At 45.5% G+C, this 18204-nt stretch overlaps 6 protein-coding genes across 6 annotated transcripts; 3 read left to right on the top strand and 3 right to left on the bottom strand.

The window, feature by feature from the left end:
• Positions 1–144: 144 nt before the first annotated feature.
• Positions 145–444, bottom strand: N7495_004421 (uncharacterized protein; the record flags this gene model as incomplete). The annotated part of the gene is made up of 1 exon (XM_057207072.1): positions 145–444. One exon carries the CDS (start codon positions 442–444, stop codon positions 145–147), a length of 300 nt encoding a protein of 99 aa, XP_057064752.1.
• Positions 445–1409: 965 nt separating this feature from the next.
• On the top strand, positions 1410–2625 carry N7495_004420 (uncharacterized protein; the record flags this gene model as incomplete). Its single annotated transcript, XM_057207071.1, has 4 exons — positions 1410–2001; positions 2055–2368; positions 2444–2571; positions 2604–2625. 4 exons carry the CDS (start codon positions 1410–1412, stop codon positions 2623–2625), a joined length of 1056 nt encoding a protein of 351 aa, XP_057064751.1.
• A 2686-nt stretch (positions 2626–5311) lies between these two features.
• N7495_004419 (uncharacterized protein) lies at positions 5312–8164 on the bottom strand (the record flags this gene model as incomplete). The annotated part of the gene is made up of 3 exons (XM_057207070.1): positions 5312–6284; positions 6337–6911; positions 6965–8164. 3 exons carry the CDS (start codon positions 8162–8164, stop codon positions 5312–5314), a joined length of 2748 nt encoding a protein of 915 aa, XP_057064750.1.
• Positions 8165–9648: 1484 nt separating this feature from the next.
• Positions 9649–11496, top strand: N7495_004418 (Smf1; the record flags this gene model as incomplete). Its single annotated transcript, XM_057207069.1, has 3 exons — positions 9649–10293; positions 10346–10620; positions 10683–11496. 3 exons carry the CDS (start codon positions 9649–9651, stop codon positions 11494–11496), a joined length of 1734 nt encoding a protein of 577 aa, XP_057064749.1.
• A 273-nt stretch (positions 11497–11769) lies between these two features.
• Positions 11770–12495, bottom strand: N7495_004417 (putative SNF7 family protein (Cta1); the record flags this gene model as incomplete). The annotated part of the gene is made up of 2 exons (XM_057207068.1): positions 11770–12354; positions 12430–12495. The coding sequence occupies 2 exons, from the start codon at positions 12493–12495 to the stop codon at positions 11770–11772; spliced, it is 651 nt and encodes a 216-aa protein (XP_057064748.1).
• Positions 12496–14055: 1560 nt separating this feature from the next.
• N7495_004416 (SAPS family protein) lies at positions 14056–17852 on the top strand (the record flags this gene model as incomplete). The annotated part of the gene is made up of 3 exons (XM_057207067.1): positions 14056–16059; positions 16112–16789; positions 17196–17852. The coding sequence occupies 3 exons, from the start codon at positions 14056–14058 to the stop codon at positions 17850–17852; spliced, it is 3339 nt and encodes a 1112-aa protein (XP_057064747.1).
• Between the last annotated feature and the right edge of the window lie 352 nt (positions 17853–18204).

Raw genomic sequence — 18204 nt, 5'->3', positions numbered from 1 at the left:
CAATTTTCCCAGGTACTTCTCGGAAGACTATCCTCAAGTTCCTTCTCTAGACTTTCGTGGGCAGAAATGTGTTGCTGATTCTCTGTAATCGTGACAGATCTATGCCAAATCAGATGCATAGCCAACGAATTCATGAAAATAGAACTATACGTACGTCGGGTTATCATTATTGTCTTTCGTCTTAGTACCAGCAGCAGCGGTCAACTTGATAGTTTTTTCGCTCCTGTTCTTGCGCGGCCGTCCACTGCGAGGGGCAGTTTGATTATTGACGCGGAATTTCTCGCGCCTGACTGTTGATTTGATGGTCGAAATTGGAATGTCGGGGTATTGCTCGTGAATTTGGCTGTATGACCATTTAGCTGTGTTTTTGAGTTCACAGATCCGGGTTCGCATGAATGGGTCAAGTTCGCGTTTTCGGCGTGTGGCAGGAGGACTAGTTACCATGGCGTTGTTGTTGTTGAGGTTGAGGCGTGGTGTGGTTAAACTATAAGTCTGAACCTGGCTGCAAGCGTGGCGGTGGGGGCATGGGGACTCAGACTTTTGACATTAGGCAGAATATTGTACTTTTCACGCCGCCTTCGTTACATAGGGTTCTAGACTTTTTATAGGGAATTGATATTCCCACGACTCCCTGCCTTATTGATTGGGCATCAAATCCGCACTCCCTTCCGCTTTACTTACCGCTCCACCGCCTTTTATCATACAGGGCTTTAAAAGCGCTCAGAGTGGTGACAGCACTCAGAGTGCTTCTCAAAGACCTGTTCGGAATAAAAGGAAAATTTAGGAGACTGATAAGGAATATCATCTGTAGATAACTCAATAAACGTGCTTCAAATGCTTCAAAATAAACATGTAATGCGATACCGTAAAATATAATCTTTAGTGTGCAAACCAGAATATAAAACGAAGCAAATACAGGAATACTAGTTCAACATGAAATTTTTGTTAAGGGAATTTGCAGTAAATATGGCCGGAAATGTAAGTTGAGGCTGACAAATACATAAATTTAATTCTGGCAGAATATATGGCAGAATGAATAATGTCGTTGGTGCCTTAAAACTTTAAGAATAAGAAGACCCTTAAGCTGATCGCAAAAACCGCAGATTACATAGTATAACCGCGACCCACTTTTACTATAAACGCCCTCCACTTCGTGTCGTTTTCTACTTTCCAAACCTTCACCCAGCTTTTTGCTTTACTTCGTGCCGCTTTCTTACTGCTTCCCGCTGCTCGCCTGCTGCTTTCAACCTTGGCAGATCCATGAGCTCTGAAGTCTATTGGAATCCTCTCGCAGCGCTATAAGCACCATCTCTTTCGGATTTGCCAAGTCGCTGGAGTTAGAAGAGGCCATTTCCTCTTCCTTTTCCCTTGAAGCCGCTTTCCTGTCACTATCCTCTGTGCGCCGAGTCATGGCGGATACTTATGGCTCCAAGACAGTCATTCAACTTAGGCAGGAACTTAGGGATCGCAAACTCCCAGTCAGCGGTCTCAAAAGTCAGTTGATTGCAAGACTTCGCGAACACGACCAGACGCGCTCGGACCATGAGCCTCATCTCAACATATTATCAGTCGCACCTGACCCTTCGGCACCCTTATATCGCCACCAGAGATCACTTCAGACAGTGATTGATTTTGTTCCAAAGCAACAGCTAAGCCAATCGCAACGAGATCAAGCCACTTACTTTATGAATGAACTCTGTAATATGTATGGTATGTCGCAGCTTGTGGGAAATGAACCATTCAAGAGCTACAAGCCTGCAGCTCTTGTTACTGCTTTATTACAATATAATCCTAGTACTCAATCACAGGATGAAATCTTTAAGACTCTACTACCCTTTCTCCACGAACAGCTCACCGAAACCGAAGATCCTAGCCCGAATCCCCGGCCGAGCTTTGATCACACTCTTATATATTTAAATGCGTCTTTAGGCAATAAGGATGACCTCTGCCGCGCACTTGAATCCTTTTCTGCCTTCATGATCCATAATTTTTTCCTGCCTAGTATGTTATTCCTTTTACCATTCTATTTTGTTTTATTAATGTAAAAACAACAGTCAGAGCTCGTGGAGGAAAAACTGAGCAGCCTACACCAATATTACTACAAGCTGATCAGAGCGAAAGTAACGTCGGAACAACCAGTCGGTTGAGCAGTCTTCGAAAAAAGTGTCTATACCGTGATCACCACCGTTGTGTCATTTCACGTCTATTCGATAGAACAGAAGCCCGAGTCCGAGCAAAACAGAACGATGGCGTCGTTTTTGATGATGATGGTATTCAAATCCAGAAATTCATTGAGATGGATAATCTAGAGATTGCTCATATAATTCCACACTCGCTGATGTCAAGAGCCTCTACGGATGACAATCTGGTATGTTCGACTTATGAAATATTATACCAATCGACTTATGAAATATTACACTAATCATACTTATCCGTTATTTAGTCTGAAATCCGGCAAAACGCATGCAAGATTTGGAAGATGTTCGATATTGATGCCATTCATCTTCTTGAGGGCTCAGGCATCGACAGTCCTCAAAATGCCCTTACTCTCACCCACTCCTGTCATTTGTCGTTTGGAGAATATGAAATTTACTTTGAAGCAGCGAACCCCCCAAACGGGTATAGGATTCGTCATGTGAACGAAGGTACTATATTTGCCACTGATTTGTTTCCTGTTGATCGTGACCTTTTTCTTCACCCTGATAAATCCGTTGATCCACCAGAGTATACAGGCGGCGGGGTGGCAGGGTCGACCCCGCCACCCTACCACCCGACGAACTTTTCGTCTTATCGGCCAATAAAAACTCTGTATTTCATTTTTTGTGGGTAATATGATACATCATAATAAGTTTGTCGGGGAGCTAAAAAAAAAAGGTCGTCGGGTAGTGGTAAATAGCCATCTTATGTGGTAATATGCAAGATTTGACTTATGGTGCTTCAACCCTACCACCCCGCCACCTAGCTTCAATTTTCGATAATTTACCAGGAATTTGTAAAATGTTTCTTCCTTCATTCAACAATAAAACAGTCAACTCAATTCAGATTTTGATAATATAGATATAATTATTAAAGGAATTCCCAAGAATAATACTTTGGAACTGGTTTTAGGAACTTATTATCATTTTTTGGAGTTTTCATCTAAAATTATAAAATTTCATAACAATATATCTATATCTGTATATATATCTGTAGACTGTATCTATTTACATCTCAGTCCTTGCAAATCGATTCCTATCTTTTACCATCTTTTACTGATCCTTACCATTATTTACTAGATTTTATGATTTCTTGAAACATATCAACTATTATCTTTCCAAATTAAATATAATATCTTTATAAATCTTAATTTTAAGGATATCTGTATAAAAATAAACATCTTAAATAGTCTTTTCTTAAATCACTTGATATCAAAAACCTTAAAATTAAAATATTAAGCACTAAGCACTAATCACTAAGCACCATTATACTACTATTGTAACAGGTTGAATCCTGGTGAACTATCACGTGGTTGTACCACGTGACCCACCAACCGCATACCTCACGATTCCACCCCGAATTGTTTACGTTCTTCAAGGATTTTGTAAACAGCATGTGCCTAGCTAGTTCTGAATTCAAGATTAGCTTTAGCCCTTCACAGCCATAATTATAAAGATTCTTAAGAAAGTGAAGGCAAACAGAAATGAAAAAAAGAGAAATCTGTATAAATAGAAGAGAATTTGTGGGTTCATAAATTGAATTATGAGAGATCATATTCTTAGAAATTAAGCGATATATATAGAGAAGTATAAATAGATAAAAAAAGCAAATACCTAAATCTTCAGTCTAGTAAATAATGGTAAGGATCAGTAAAAGATGGTAAAAGATAGGAATCGATTTGCAAGGACTGAGATGTAAATAGATACAGTCTACAGATATATATACAGATATAGATATATTGTTATGAAATTTTATAATTTTAGATGAAAACTCCAAAAAATGATAATAAGTTCCTAAAACCAGTTCCAAAGTATTATTCTTGGGAATTCCTTTAATAATTATATCTATATTATCAAAATCTGAATTGAGTTGACTGTTTTATTGTTGAATGAAGGAAGAAACATTTTACAAATTCCTGGTAAATTATCGAAAATTGAAGCTAGGTGGCGGGGTGGTAGGGTTGAAGCACCATAAGTCAAATCTTGCATATTACCACATAAGATGGCTATTTACCACTACCCGACGACCTTTTTTTTTTAGCTCCCCGACAAACTTATTATGATGTATCATATTACCCACAAAAAATGAAATACAGAGTTTTTATTGGCCGATAAGACGAAAAGTTCGTCGGGTGGTAGGGTGGCGGGGTCGACCCTGCCACCCCGCCGCCTGTATACTCGATCCACCATCCCCAAAGCTTTTAAGTGTTCACCGAGCTATTGCAAAGATTCTTAAACTCAGCGACGCAGGGGATTATATTACAGGTATCATTCGCGATATTGATGATGTCGATGAAGTCGGCATCGAAGAGGATGGCTCAACGCCCCTTGGGGAAATGGTGCATCTTCGCATCTTGTCCCATTAGGGACATATGACCCGCTAGGTCTTTATCATTATACTATTCACACAGACAATACGATCATCTTTACCTAGGTATTTTGCTTTGTTCGAACAACAAGTAGCTTGCCCCTCATCCTGGTTCGTCGAGTTCTCCTGGAAGCATAAACTATAAGATATTCGAGCAAAGTTTCATGAGATGCTGATCCGGAGGAGAACATTGATATCTCGAGTATCGATATCGCAGATACCAAATACGATGATACCGAACGGCTTTCTTATACCCGTCAAAGGCTTAGAAGTACCTAACCTTGGAAGTATATGCAGTAATAAGAGCAGAAGAAGGTCTTTAAAAAGATATTTGTAGCAATTTAATTGATTTTATTCTCATTTATGTCATCGGTCATGGACTCCCAAAGACACAGGTGCCCTCCAGTTTTCGTAGCGAACAGAGATGAGATGAATATAAAGACAGAGCATCAGTTCTGGCATCAATCTTTCTCTGAATTCCCAACCTGCACCATGACTTGTCTTCATAACATCATGTCTGTACTTAATTTGTAACACCAATCAACACCACGAATGCCAGAAAGTCCAACATCAAAATCCCAAAATAAGACTCCACAAGACAGCTCAGAAACTGGAGATGATACTAGCCTTTCATAAGTTAAACCACAACGCCTAATCATGAAACGTAAAAAAAAAAGTTCAAAGGAGGAAAGAAAACATGAGGTAGAAAGAAAAGAACAAGAAATCATCAGTGAAGGAACGGTAAATATCAAAGCCAGCTGCGAAGGTCACTCGATGGGGTTTCGGGGCCAGTTGGGTTGTAATTTTCGGAGAAATCAAATCCGAATCCTAGATTCAGTTGTGGTGGCTTCTCATCGACAAGACCCTTTTTTGGACTTCCTGGTGCCTTTTTGGGAGACTTAGTTGGTGATCCTGGTTCACTAGAACGAGAAGGGCCCTCGCGCACGTAAACGTAAGTCCAACCATCCTCGGCTGCTGCAGCGACCCAAGTTCGAAGGCACTCATGAACAGAGGAGTAAAATTTCTCCTTACAGGTGCGAAGGGTGGCCCCCATAACCTTCTCAAAGCCGGAAGCACGCAGATCCGCACGAAGCTGGTTGCGCTCCTCAACAGTAGGTAGCAAGGAAATCAAGCCACTCATCAGATCAAGATGAGCAGCCAGATAGTTGGTTGCATCCCACTCAACGCCGCCTACGTATGGGGCTGCAGGCACAGGCGGACGAGGTAGAGGGAAATGTCGCTGTGCATATGAACCTCCTCGTATTTCAACAAAGGTGTCATCCGATTGATAATTCTTTTTGGGTAGTGGAATGACGTTAAGGTGGTGTAAGAAGATCCAAAACACTTCTTTTGTCACGTTAGTTACTTCTTTGCACCAGACCCGATAGGGACGAGACTGATATATGTCAGCAATAAAAGCCACAGGCTGCTTGCCTTCTGTTGGAGAAGGATCTCGAAGGTAGGAAAGGATTCGCTTGGCTCGTTGAGCAGGCATCTCACTCGGAGACCCATCAGCAAGCTGAGTGAAAAGAAGGTTGATGATGATGCCACGAGTGGTGAATTCACTCGGGCCCTTCTTCTCCTCGTCAAACAGCATTTTAAGCAGCGCAGGGAATATCTCTCCCTCAATGCTGGCAAGCTGTGCCAGAGCGATGGAAGTGGTGCATAGGCCCTTCAGACATAGCAACGCCTCATGGAGTAGTGTGTCCTCGTGATCCTCTCTGCGAAATTTATTAGTAAGTGCCTGAAAATAATGGAATCGAGGATACATACCGCCACTCCATTTTCATAATACGATAGATAAGCTGAACAATTTCATCCATGCCTCCTTCGGTGATGAAGCCGTTGACCCAACTGACTGTTTCGTTGCGAAGAAGGAGACGTAGCTTGTGCAACTTTCCAACTTCAACCATTTCTGGTTTCTGAATTTCTCGTAGGTAGTGCACAAAGTCGGAAGGATCCGCAGCTGTATCCACGGCGGCTACATCTGAGAAGGATGCAACAGAACCACCAGGATGAAGAGTCGTGTACACACCTACAGGCTGAGACAAATCCACCGACCGCGGACGATGAAAGCTACCTCCGCTCTCTGGGCGTGGCTTTTTGCCGGGAGATGCAGAGCCTCGCAAGGTAAAACCATGATTTCTAGAGTGAGATCGAGAGATTTTACGATCTTGAGGGCGGTCATCTTTTGATTCATTTCCACGTCCACGACGACTGCTGTCGCTGCCATTCGCACTGTGAGGAGTGCCATTTTCAATTCGATCCTTCTGGATGAAGTCAGCCTTGATGTTGGTATCAAGAGATCGCATCTTGTCACGCATGTTGTGAGGAATATTTCTAGCATCCTGCAACGAAGTTAGTCTCATAGCCATAGGTAAATACATTTGTGAGCACATACCAGCAACTTCTCAAATTCATTTTCGAGATCTTTCGAGTCAAGGTGTTTCTTTACATCCAAGTCCTTCTCCTTTGCATTGAAGACAGATATTGCAGCCTGCACTCGAGATATTTTCTTCGGGCTGTGTTGGTTTTCCTTCATTGGAGAAGGCGAGCCGACAGATTTGGTGGGTGAAGGTGGGCCAGCTGATTTTGTAGGAGAAGGTGGAAGAGGCATGTTCTTGGCTCTCTCAAACATGGACTCTCTGGGGGAAGCAACACTGACTCGATCAACCGCTACTCTATCGTCAAATGAGTTTCGAGGGATATTGAGCGTCATTGCGTTCAGATTTCGGCTACTTTGAACGTATTCCGACTTTGGTCGGTGCTTTCCTTCACCCGTTTTCGAAAGAGATGGCTGCTGGTAATCACAAAAGTTGCGTTGCTGAGCTGGACTGTAGCCCTTGGGTGTGTAGAGCTCAAGCTCTTCTGCCACACTTCTCCGGTGGCCCGCTGTGCTTGCTGTCGAGCTTTGATGAGGTTGATGCATAGGCGGAACATATAGTGGGTTCGTGCCTTGGGGCCAAATTGGGGATGGCATGCCGTCGACAAGATCTATGGGGCTTCTGTTCTCTTTGTCACGACTGAGCTTCTGGCCATCCTTCTGGCCATCACCTTTGTGTCCACGCTGTGATCGCTTCAGGATGGCCGAGAGACTGGCTGTAGATTTGGTCTTCTTTGGCTTTATCTCATCTGACCCCCGACGTGGGACGTCCTCAGACCGAGGATCCTTCCGCTCCATGTAGCTCTTCAGTGATTTCAGAGAGACAGAACTCTTTGTCTTTTTGTGCAGCGCACCCTTACCTGGCTTTGGTCCGGGTTCAGAGGCTAGACCGTCGTTTCCCCAAAAATCGCGGTTAGGAACTATTTCGGACAATGGGAGGTGGCCGGGCTCAGGCGCAGGCTGCTGTGTCCATGGGAATGGTGCATGTTCATTTTGATTGATGCTGGACTGTTGTGGAGGCAGTTGATGCGGGAGTTGTTGAGGCAGTCGCGGAGACTGTTGTGGAGGTAGTCGTGGAGACTGTTGTGGATTCCTCGCAACATCGGCAGACTGTTGTCTTTTGTGCTGCTTGGACATTATGGAGCGAAATACCGACGACCGGGCGGGTCCACGACTCGCATCATCAAAGATCTGAGGGCCAGAAGTCTTGGAAGCCATAGCTATCACCTTTGACCAGCAACTAGGTCTAAAATATCAGCGCCCAGACTCGAACGGGTAGGGACAGGTTGCACTCACGGACAGGTCGTAACAGAAACAAGCTAGAAAAGAAAGAAAAAATAAGCAAGGAAATCTCGGGCAGTCCCAAGGTATAGCCCAAGGAGAACCTTGGAAAGGAACAACAGCAAGAACAAAAGGTGAACTGAGGAATCAACTGAAGAAGAAAGTCAAGAAACCGGGCAGTCGGGTATTTTTGAGTGTCTTGCTTTTGTCGGCAACATCGAGGATATGATCTCCGCTTTGAGTTTGGACCAAGTAGCTAGGCCAACTAGCGTAGTGAGTTGATCCTTCCAGGGTTGGGGTTGGTTAAGTTGCGAGTGGGGAGTAAACAACGTGCGGATGATGCGGTTGCCAGGGGCAACAGGAGCAGCTGGCGGTCAAACGTGCATTTAATCAAGACATGTCATCTCGCATTAATATGCATTACGATTATTGAGTCTTACTAAAGACCTAGGATCCGACTCTGGGTGGATTAATCTCTGTGAATATAGATGTGATATTGTGATAGACATCGGTTCGATATAGAAGTACATAGTAACTCGATGTAAACAACCCTCACACGAGGAGAGAATAGTAGATTTCAAATTGTTCAAATTGTTCCAGTTCACCATATGTAAGTTAATTAGTACGAACTACAGATCATTCCAATATTGTTCTAACGGCTTTGTTTATGTTCGATAGGCTATGATCCTGGTCGTTTCAATTTTTATACTTCATTCTGTGGGTCCGGGCAACAACATCACTTTCTTCTACGTCGTATATCCATTCATCCGAAGCCCCATGGCTTGATATTGTACGCTCATAAGTTTAGTCAGAGGAATATTACAACAAAATATCGGCCGAAGGTGCCCAACTTCGCCTTTTACTTGACGTCCTTGGCAAGCCCTGCCAGGATAGGCCTGTTCAAGTTTCGTCTCAAACATTATCCTATTCAGCTCCATATTTCCACAGAGTAATCTTACTCCTTGTCTAGACGGGATCCAATATATCCCAAGGTTGAATCCATTGAAATTAGACACATTCAATACTTGTTTATTATGTTGTTGATCCATGGATGTTGATATTGATGGTCAAGGGTTGAGGGAAAAAGTTTTGCATTTCCCCGCATGACGATCATGTACTCCAGAGAGCTCCAGGCCTTATTCCAAAGAACTTAGAATATACTGAGACATACATATCCCAATAAACTACTATTCATATTCCTTACGTATTAATGTTGCGGTGTTCCATACTTGGCAAAATCCGTCACAGAATCATGATCAACGTTTTCTTTTCATCGTCTTTATTCGGGCAGATTCGGATTGCCCCACAAGGTCCTCGGCTGACTACCAGAAAATGATCACCGAAAAATGATCACAAATCTGCAAGGACCTCCTAGTCAAGCAAGATCTAGAACACTGACAGGGGTGCTCACTCATCCCACAATGAACTGCCCCTCGCGAAATGACGAGACTTGGGATCACCCAGACTGGAATCAGAGTCCGCCACTATTTAGCTCGGACACAACCTCTCGCAATGATTTCAACGGCATTGTCAATACCAGAGCTCATCGTTCAATCGCCGCTAATGCAGGGCGTAGCACTAGTAATGACACGTTATCTATTGACCACCGACCGCATATTTGCGAAGATCAAGGACCCGGCAATGAGAAGACCCTAGACGGAGAAGTGATCGCTGATACTTCCAGAGTTCAACCACTCTCGAAAATCAGTCGGTCATTTCTCCGCTCTTTCAAAAATCATGTTACTTCATCAGCTGTGCACTGGGCACATAGTCTGATTAAGTTCGGCCGCTTTATCGGCCCGGGCTTCCTTGTCGCTGTCGCTTATATAGATCCTGGTAATTACTCTACGGATATTGCGGCCGGTGCAGAATACAAATATGCACTATTGTTCATTGTTCTCCTTTCTAACCTATTCGCAATTCTTCTCCAAACTCTCTGCATCAAGCTGGGTTCCGTGACTGGTCTCAACCTCGCCGAGAACTGTCGCAAGCATCTACCGCGATGGATGGTATGGATCCTTTATGTCCTTGCAGAAGCAGCAATTATTGCTACCGACATTGCAGAGGTATGGGTACTATCGATGGATATAACGAGATCTATCACTAACGCTTTAAAAGGTCGTTGGTTCTGCGATTGCGCTGAATCTCCTCACACCAAAGATTCCTCTAGTAGCTGGATGCGCTATCACCTTAGCGGATGTCTTTTTCCTTCTTCTCTTCTGGCAGCCGAATGGGTCTATGCTCGGTCTGCGTTTATTCGAGTTCTTCGTCATGGCGCTTGTAATGGCTGTCGTTGTCTGCTTTTGCATTCAACTCTCCCTGATAGAAAATCAGTCTGTGGGAGAGGTCTTCCGAGGCTATCTACCCTCATCTGCTATTGTAAAATCGGAAGGGTATGTATAGCCACTTCTTATCTGTACCTACTGACCAAGATTACTTATTGGGACGTTTATAGCATCTACCAAAGTTGTGGTATTCTCGGTGCTACAGTCATGCCACACTCTCTCTTCCTTGGCAGTGGAATAGTCCAATCTCGCCTGAAAGACTTTGATGTCACTACAGGCTATGTCCAATCTACCGTGCCTCTGGGCAGTAATGGTGGTGAAGTAGAGTATCGACCCTCCATCCATGCAATACGTGCCTGCCTCAAGTACTCTGTCATTGAGCTGGCACTATCCCTTTTCACCTTCGCCCTCTTTGTCAATAGCGCCATTCTCATTGTGGCCGGTGCCTCTCTGTACGACGTTCCTGGCGGCTCATCTGCCGATCTCTTCGGTATCCACAATCTACTTTCAGCCTCCGTCGCTCCAGCTGCCGGTCTAATATTCGCCCTGGCCCTCCTTCTTTCGGGTCTATCCGCCGGTCTGGTGTGCACAATGGCAGGGCAGATGGTGAGCGAAGGCATGCTGAACTGGAGAACCAAACCCTGGGTACGGAGACTTATCACCCGTACAATCAGTATCATACCCAGTATCATTATTGCGGCAGCTGTCGGTAAGGAGGGGCTGGATAAAACTCTTAATGCTAGCCAGGTTGTGCTCAGTGTTATCCTACCTTTCGTTTCTGCCCCGCTGGTCTGGTTTACTTGTTTTAACAACTACCTGACTGTCCCTGCTGAACGGACTGACGAAGCTGATGGCGAGGTTGAGGTGCAGCAGATCTCGATGCGGAATCATATCGTGACTTCCGTTGTCACTGTTATCGTGTGGCTCATCATCGTTGTGATGAATGTGGCTCTTCTCGTTTTGCTCGGAATGGGCAAAACATAAACATGCATTGCATTGCTTCCTCGAGCGAAACAAAATATAAAGACCCATCTGAGCTCTGGGGTCAATCTTGTTTTCATTTAATCTCAAAGTTTTGCTACTAGTTACTTCTTAATCTCTCTCTTTCCATCTCGTAATAGTCAAGTAAGTGCATATTTGTGGGATATGAAAGATGTTTTTGGCTCATAAAGGGCTATTAAGAAACCTAGCATAGAACAATAAACCGGTTCAACTCCATAGGCTATACTAGAAACACTTCTCAAAGGACTAAAACGATTAACCCAAGCCGCCAGCCGCCTCTTTGACCATGGTCTGCTCCGGAGGCTCATCAATAAACTGCGGCGGCGCCACCTCATCCTGCAAGAAACTGGGCATAGCATCCTCACCAATACCCGTATCAAACATAGACTCCTCACCTAAAGCCTCAAGCTCAGCGTCCAAGTCCGCCTCATCAACCTCTTCAGGCACATAATAAGCGCTCGAGATGCTCTCCTGAATCTCATTGCCAACCTCCATCAAATCAGCCATCTCGTCCTGCATGCGCTCGATCTTGTCAATGTCAATCTTGCCATATTGCCTCTTTAGCTCTTTGGTGGTTGTTTTCATCGTGTCCACGGTCGTCATAACGTTCTTCAGATTGTCCTGCATCATGCCGGCCTGTTCCATGTTCCATGATTGCTGGGAGAGCTGGTCGCGCTGGGCCTCGTATTGTTTTCGGCGTTGTAGGACTTTCAGGGCCTTCTGGCGGAGGGCTTGCTTGCCAGGCCCGTCGCGCATTTTGGAAAGCTTGGTTTGGTAGGCTGTGAGCTCTGAATTAAGGGCGGTAAGTTTGACGTCGATGCTTGAGACGCGGTCGTCTAACTGAGGATGGGATTAGTATCCGGGCAGGCTTTTCAGGCGTTGGTGTCAAGTATGGGATTGCCTGAGTGTGTTTACCTTGCTGATTGCACCATCCAGAGTTGGCTTAGGCGCCGTGTTCTTCGTGCCGAAGAGACGATTCATAGTGACGGTGTGGAGCTGAGGATGTGAGGAATAGAGGTGGTTAATTATTTTTTTCCTTGTAGATGGGTGGTAGCAAAGAGCCTCGGAAGACGTGAGAGAATAGTCCAAGTTCAAAGTGAGTGATCTTCTGAAGATCGGCCTTTACACAAAGTACTTCGCAGGCATCGACAATGCGGCGACGTCAGTGGGGCCCCACGTGATTGAAGATATATTCTACAACAAATCGAGAAGAGAGAAATTGGAGATTGAACTACGAGATATCACTCTCACAGATATAAACAAGATAGCAATTATACAGGAATATAAAACTAGGGAAAAGAATGAGAGAAATAGCCGGAAAGTCCAAGGTTTAGGGGAGTACGAAGTAGATTGGGCATAATTGGTGTAGCGAGTACATAGTACCTTCCCCCTCATCCCACTTAAGCTGGTGATACTTGTACCTGGTACATTTCACTTGTATGACTCTTCAAGTCTTCGATGACAGCATTGAAACAAAAATGCAAATGACAGATGATCGTAAAATTCAACACAAATAGTTAGAACATAAAATACACAATTATATAATCATGTCATGTCATTGCCGGCGTGACTTGATCAGACCCAACAAGCACGAGGTTGTCCAGCCTGCATTACGCAGGGAGCACACTGTGGTCCCTTCCCAACAAGGCTGATATCAACAACTCGTTTAAAGAGGAAGAATAAGAAATCAACGTTAGAACCTAGATTCTCCGATACTAGAAACATTGTGTTAGATTGTTAAATAAGTAGAATCAAGTCAAGACCAAAATTGCATAATGCCTTTGTAATCGCCGAAGCGACTCTTATCTGCCGTGCGATCCCCGTGCAATTAATGAGTGTCCACTACCTAGGTAACTAACCACACTACCCTCAGGTTTCAAGCTCTCATCTTTCTACCCTTTTCCCACCACTCCTACTTCTTAATCCCTGGATGGATGGTAGTTGAGAGTTATTACCTTTCTTAATCTGTGAAACTCAAGCCCCCCATTTCTGCCTTTCTTCAAACCCACACCGGAAAGTGGAATTCCGTCCCGAGCTCCCCTCCTCTTCCACTCGTCATACTCTTTGCGGAGGTACGTACCACTGCCAATCTGATCTACCCAACCTCCTCTCATCCTTTCAAATTCTCCCTCACTTGCTTCTGCGCCGATCTAGTGAGAACTGGTCCTGTTAGGTCCAGCCGCTTCTTGGATCCACACCATCTGCTCCGTAATTGATGCAATCAAGGCCGCGATCGCTAACACCCCAAGCGTTAGATTCGCTTGGAGATCCATCTGTTCTCCTCTATTTACAATCATCTTGCACTCGGCGCAGTGGTCGAGGTTTGACACCCCCGGCTCCGGCTTTTCGCGATCCTATCGGTCTGCGTGTGTGTGCACGCGCGACGTTGCGCCTTGCGGGCGAAAACTTCCATCCCATCCCACCTGCTCAAAATCCCCCACCCCGGAATTCCAAAGTGCTCTCAGATTTAGGATTTGAGATCGCAGAGACTTACGACTTGAAACGTCCCATGAAACGTACTTATCGCCCATATACTCCATCATGTTCTGGCGTTTTGGGGGATATGCGAGTATCTCCACCATTGATACCCTTCTCGACAAGCCCGAGGTCACTCTCGAAGACTTGCTGGATGAGCCGGAAATAATCCAGGAACTGAAACAGCATAATACAAAACTCATAGAATATCTACGCGAGGACAATGTCTTGAAACGGCTTATGGACTACGTGATTGCACCGAGCTTAGTTAATGATGATGATGACAATGATGACGACAATTCCAATCAGAAAGATGCCTCCCAGCACGCGAACATGACTTCTACCGCGGAGAAAACTGACGGCGAAGCCAAGGACGATCCTCTGAAGGATGTTCTGGGTCAGGAGTATCTGGACAAAATCGAGAAGAATCGATTGAAACATGCCTACATTGCGTGCGAGATCCTTTCATCGGAGAATTGGACTATCCTGGAGACCATGATGGAGAACACTTCTTATTTGCGCGACTTCTGGGGCTTCCTTCGACGATCTCCGCCTCTGGATTCTCTGCAGGCAAGCTACTTCACCAAAGTCAATGAAACTCTGCTCGATAAAAAGACTGAGGAAATGCTAGAATTTCTCAAGTCATTGGATGGCATTGTTGCTGCTCTGTTGCAGCACGTCGACAATCCCATGGTGATGGATCTTCTGTTGAAGATTATCAGCCTGGAAAAGGCCGAGGGCGGTCAAGGTACCGTAGATTGGCTGCAGTCTCAGGGCCTGATTCCCACTCTTCTGAGCTTCTTGGCTTCAAATTACCCTGGATCCGTGCAAACATCCGCCGGTGACTTCCTCAAAGCTATCATTACCATCTCTGCCAATGCGACTCCCAATGACCAGTCGTGTATTGGCCCTAATAGCCTGACTCGTCAGCTTGTTTCAACTCAATGCGTGCAGCAACTCATTGATGCCATGCTCAATGGCGGTAACCCGCTGACTGTGGGTGTAGGAATCGTCATTGAGGTCATTCGTAAGAACAATTCAGACTACGACCCCGAGCATATGGGTGGCCCTGATTCCATGCCCACACCCTACGACCCAATTTATCTAGGAAGCCTCCTTCGTCTGTTTGCCAAGCATATCCCCGACTTCATGGCCCTGATTCAAAGTTCACAGCATGCGGTTCATGATGGAACTCAGTTAAAGAACGTGGACCGGGGTCGTTTGAATTGCGCATGGGGAGACAAGATCGAGCCACTTGGCTTCGATCGCTTCAAAACTTGTGAGTTGATGGCAGAGCTGCTACATTGCAGTAATATGGGCCTCTTGAACGACCCTGGCAGCGACGATTATGTCCGGCATCGTAATGAAGAGCGTGAGCGATTGATCAGCGAAGGATTTTTCAATCCCCATCGGGATGAACAATCTGGAATGGATTACAATGAGACCACTGTGGACTTCACAAACGGATCAGCTTTTGAGGAATCGCCGGAGAATGCAAAGAGTGCACCTAGTGCTGGTGAGGAAGAGGGATTTGAGAATGTCAGTGCTTCAGGCGTGCTTAGCAGTGAGAAGGAGCAAGATAAGGAAGCCGTTGAAGATACTACTCCTTCAGAGCCCCAACAACCAGTGCCAGAGGAGATCAATCCCGAAACTCTCGTCAAAACCCCAGCCGAAACTTCAGCCGAAACTCCAGCCGAAGAGACTGCAACTAAGAGCGAAGACGCGTCGGCTGCTACCGACCTTACAGAGAAGATCGGTGACATTAAACTTGAAACTGAACCCGAGGCGTCTCCAGAAAAGGCGCAGGAAGAGACTTTGCTTTCTCCTCATTCTGAAGACATGCCTACTCCACTTTTTACCGCCACAGAAATAATCGTGGACTCGCCTGCTGAGAAACCAGAAGCTCCCTCCGCTGTCACTGAACCTGTACAGGAATCCGAGGGTGTCAATGACGGAGGTGCCGAGGATCCTGCCGATCAGTACATTCAATATGACACAGACGGTCGTCCTGTGGTTGGAGACTATCTCAAGATCCAGTTCGTTGAGAACAAAGTGGTTCCTACAATTCTTGTAAGTTGACTCATTGAATATTTAATGATATCATCTCAACTAACATCCCTAGGGGTTTTTCTTCCGCTTCCCTTGGAACAACTTCCTTCACAATGTTGTTTATGATGTGGTTCAACAGGTTTTTAATGGGCCTATGGAACGCGGCTACAACCGCGCCCTAGCGATCAATGTTTTTGAAGTTGGTAACATCACTACCGCCATTGTTACCGGCCAGAAGCGCAGTGATGAGACCCAGCGAACCCAACGCATCCGACTTGGCTATATGGGTCATCTCACACTTGTCGCCGAGGAAGTTGTCAAGTTCAGCGAACGACACCCACCGGAGCTGCTTTCCCGGTCCGTCATGGAGGCAGTGTTGGATCCGGAGTGGATTGACTATGTCGAGCAAACACTTTCCGAGACTCGGGAACGAGATAACGCCATCCTGGGTGGCGTACGGCCTGAGATGGCAGGCGCTTCTCGCCAGGTAGCTCTCAATTCTGTCGCCTCTGGCCAAGGATTTGGCAGTTCCAACGCCCTTGCAGAGGCAGGCTTGAATGGTGGCATCGGTGGCTCGGCTTTTCAAGGATTTGATCTAAACCAAGGGAGCGTATCTGGAGGTGCATTTGGTGGAGGCGGTGGCATGTCACTCTTAAGTGACTTTGCCAGCTCGAGTGACGACGAAGACGAGGATATGGAGGAGCATGACGAAAAAAACGCCGGTATTGCCGACAGCGGGGATTCTGAGAATGTGGGTGACATGTGTTAAGTGAACTACCTACATTATACCCCACTTTTGTCTTTGGCTTTGATGTGGGGGTGAGTTATGTGGCTTGGGACAAGGCTGGTTTGAGTTGAGCTGTGGAGAGTCTAGCAGTGGCTGAAAGGTCATTGATTCTCTAGAAATTGGTAGGCTTCTGTCTATGGTTTACTACCGTTGATCGTCTCACGCATGCTTTATCTCCTCCAGCCTTGGCCCTCTCATTTGAACACCCGCATCCCATTCAAACGTTTAGGCATTTCAATCTTCAGGAAACCGAATCTTGAAGTTTATATTCATGTTTCTTTCTTTTTCTGCTTTTGCATCATCTCGTTCCTCTTTTTCTCTCTCAATTTCCCCATCACTTGCGCACATTGGCTGACTCGATTTTTTCTAGACATCCTCGATTTCTGGGAGTCAGCCTATTCCCATATTGCCGCCACCCCCGGCTCCTCTGAGCACAGGCCCCTCCCGAGCTCGCCGTCAGTTGGCAGCACGCCTTGCTGCCCAGAAGCAAGCGAATGAGGATGTCGGACCTGAAGATGACGAGGACAAGGCGGATTGGAGCAGCAATCCATTTATCATTGCTGGCATCGATGATGATGCTGAAGGCAACTCTGCCTTCCCTGATAGCGATTTCGGAACACCTGCAGATGCCGATTTCTCTCCCACTTTCCCTGAAACCGCTGGGTTTAGCCCACCGGACGACTGCTTATCCAATTCCTTTGACGAAGATGGCAATGGACATGCTGAATCCATGAGGCGAAGTGTCCGTGTTCCTCTCGAAGTTGAGGAAGATGACGATGATGAAATGGGTGAGATGGTTGGCCCTACTGCTGCTGGCATGATTGATTCGGATGAAGAGGACGAAGCCATCATCAACGAATCCCTGGGATACTCCAACTTCCCAGGCCCTAGTCGATACTCTGGCTTCCGTCGTTCCCAGTCCGAAGGTTCACATTTTGATGACGATCAGAATGATAGCAGTGATGGTGAGGATGATGGGCTAGTGGAGATTCTAGTCCCGGGACGCAAATCCTCAACCTCAAATTAGTTAAATACCCGAATTGACTAACTAAGATTCTCCCTGTCCGCATTCACATTGTATCTTTCTCAATACATCCTGTATACGATGCTATATCCGTATTGTGCATTGCAGAGGAAAAAACACGTTATGGTTTTATGTTCGTGGGTGTCTTCTCCTTTCGTTGTTGTCCGTTTTTTTCTTTTTCTTTTTCCCTCATTGTAAATACCTTTCCATCGTTAGTCAATTCTCTGGGGGCGGGAGTCTGTTGACCGAGTTTGTTTGCATGGATATTTCTGTTTAAGCTATCGCATGCGTGGAGAGTATAGCTAGTCTATGGATTCGGTTGATTCTCCTTATTGGTATGATTTTGTACGATATA

The sequence above is a fragment of the Penicillium taxi genome (genome assembly GCF_028828555.1).
Source record: "Penicillium taxi strain IBT 34144 chromosome Unknown utg000003l_segment0_segment0, whole genome shotgun sequence".
Lineage (NCBI taxonomy): Eukaryota > Fungi > Ascomycota > Eurotiomycetes > Eurotiales > Aspergillaceae > Penicillium > Penicillium taxi.
The sequence above is the reverse complement of the archived record's forward strand: the minus strand, read 5'-3'. Positions and strand labels throughout refer to the sequence as shown.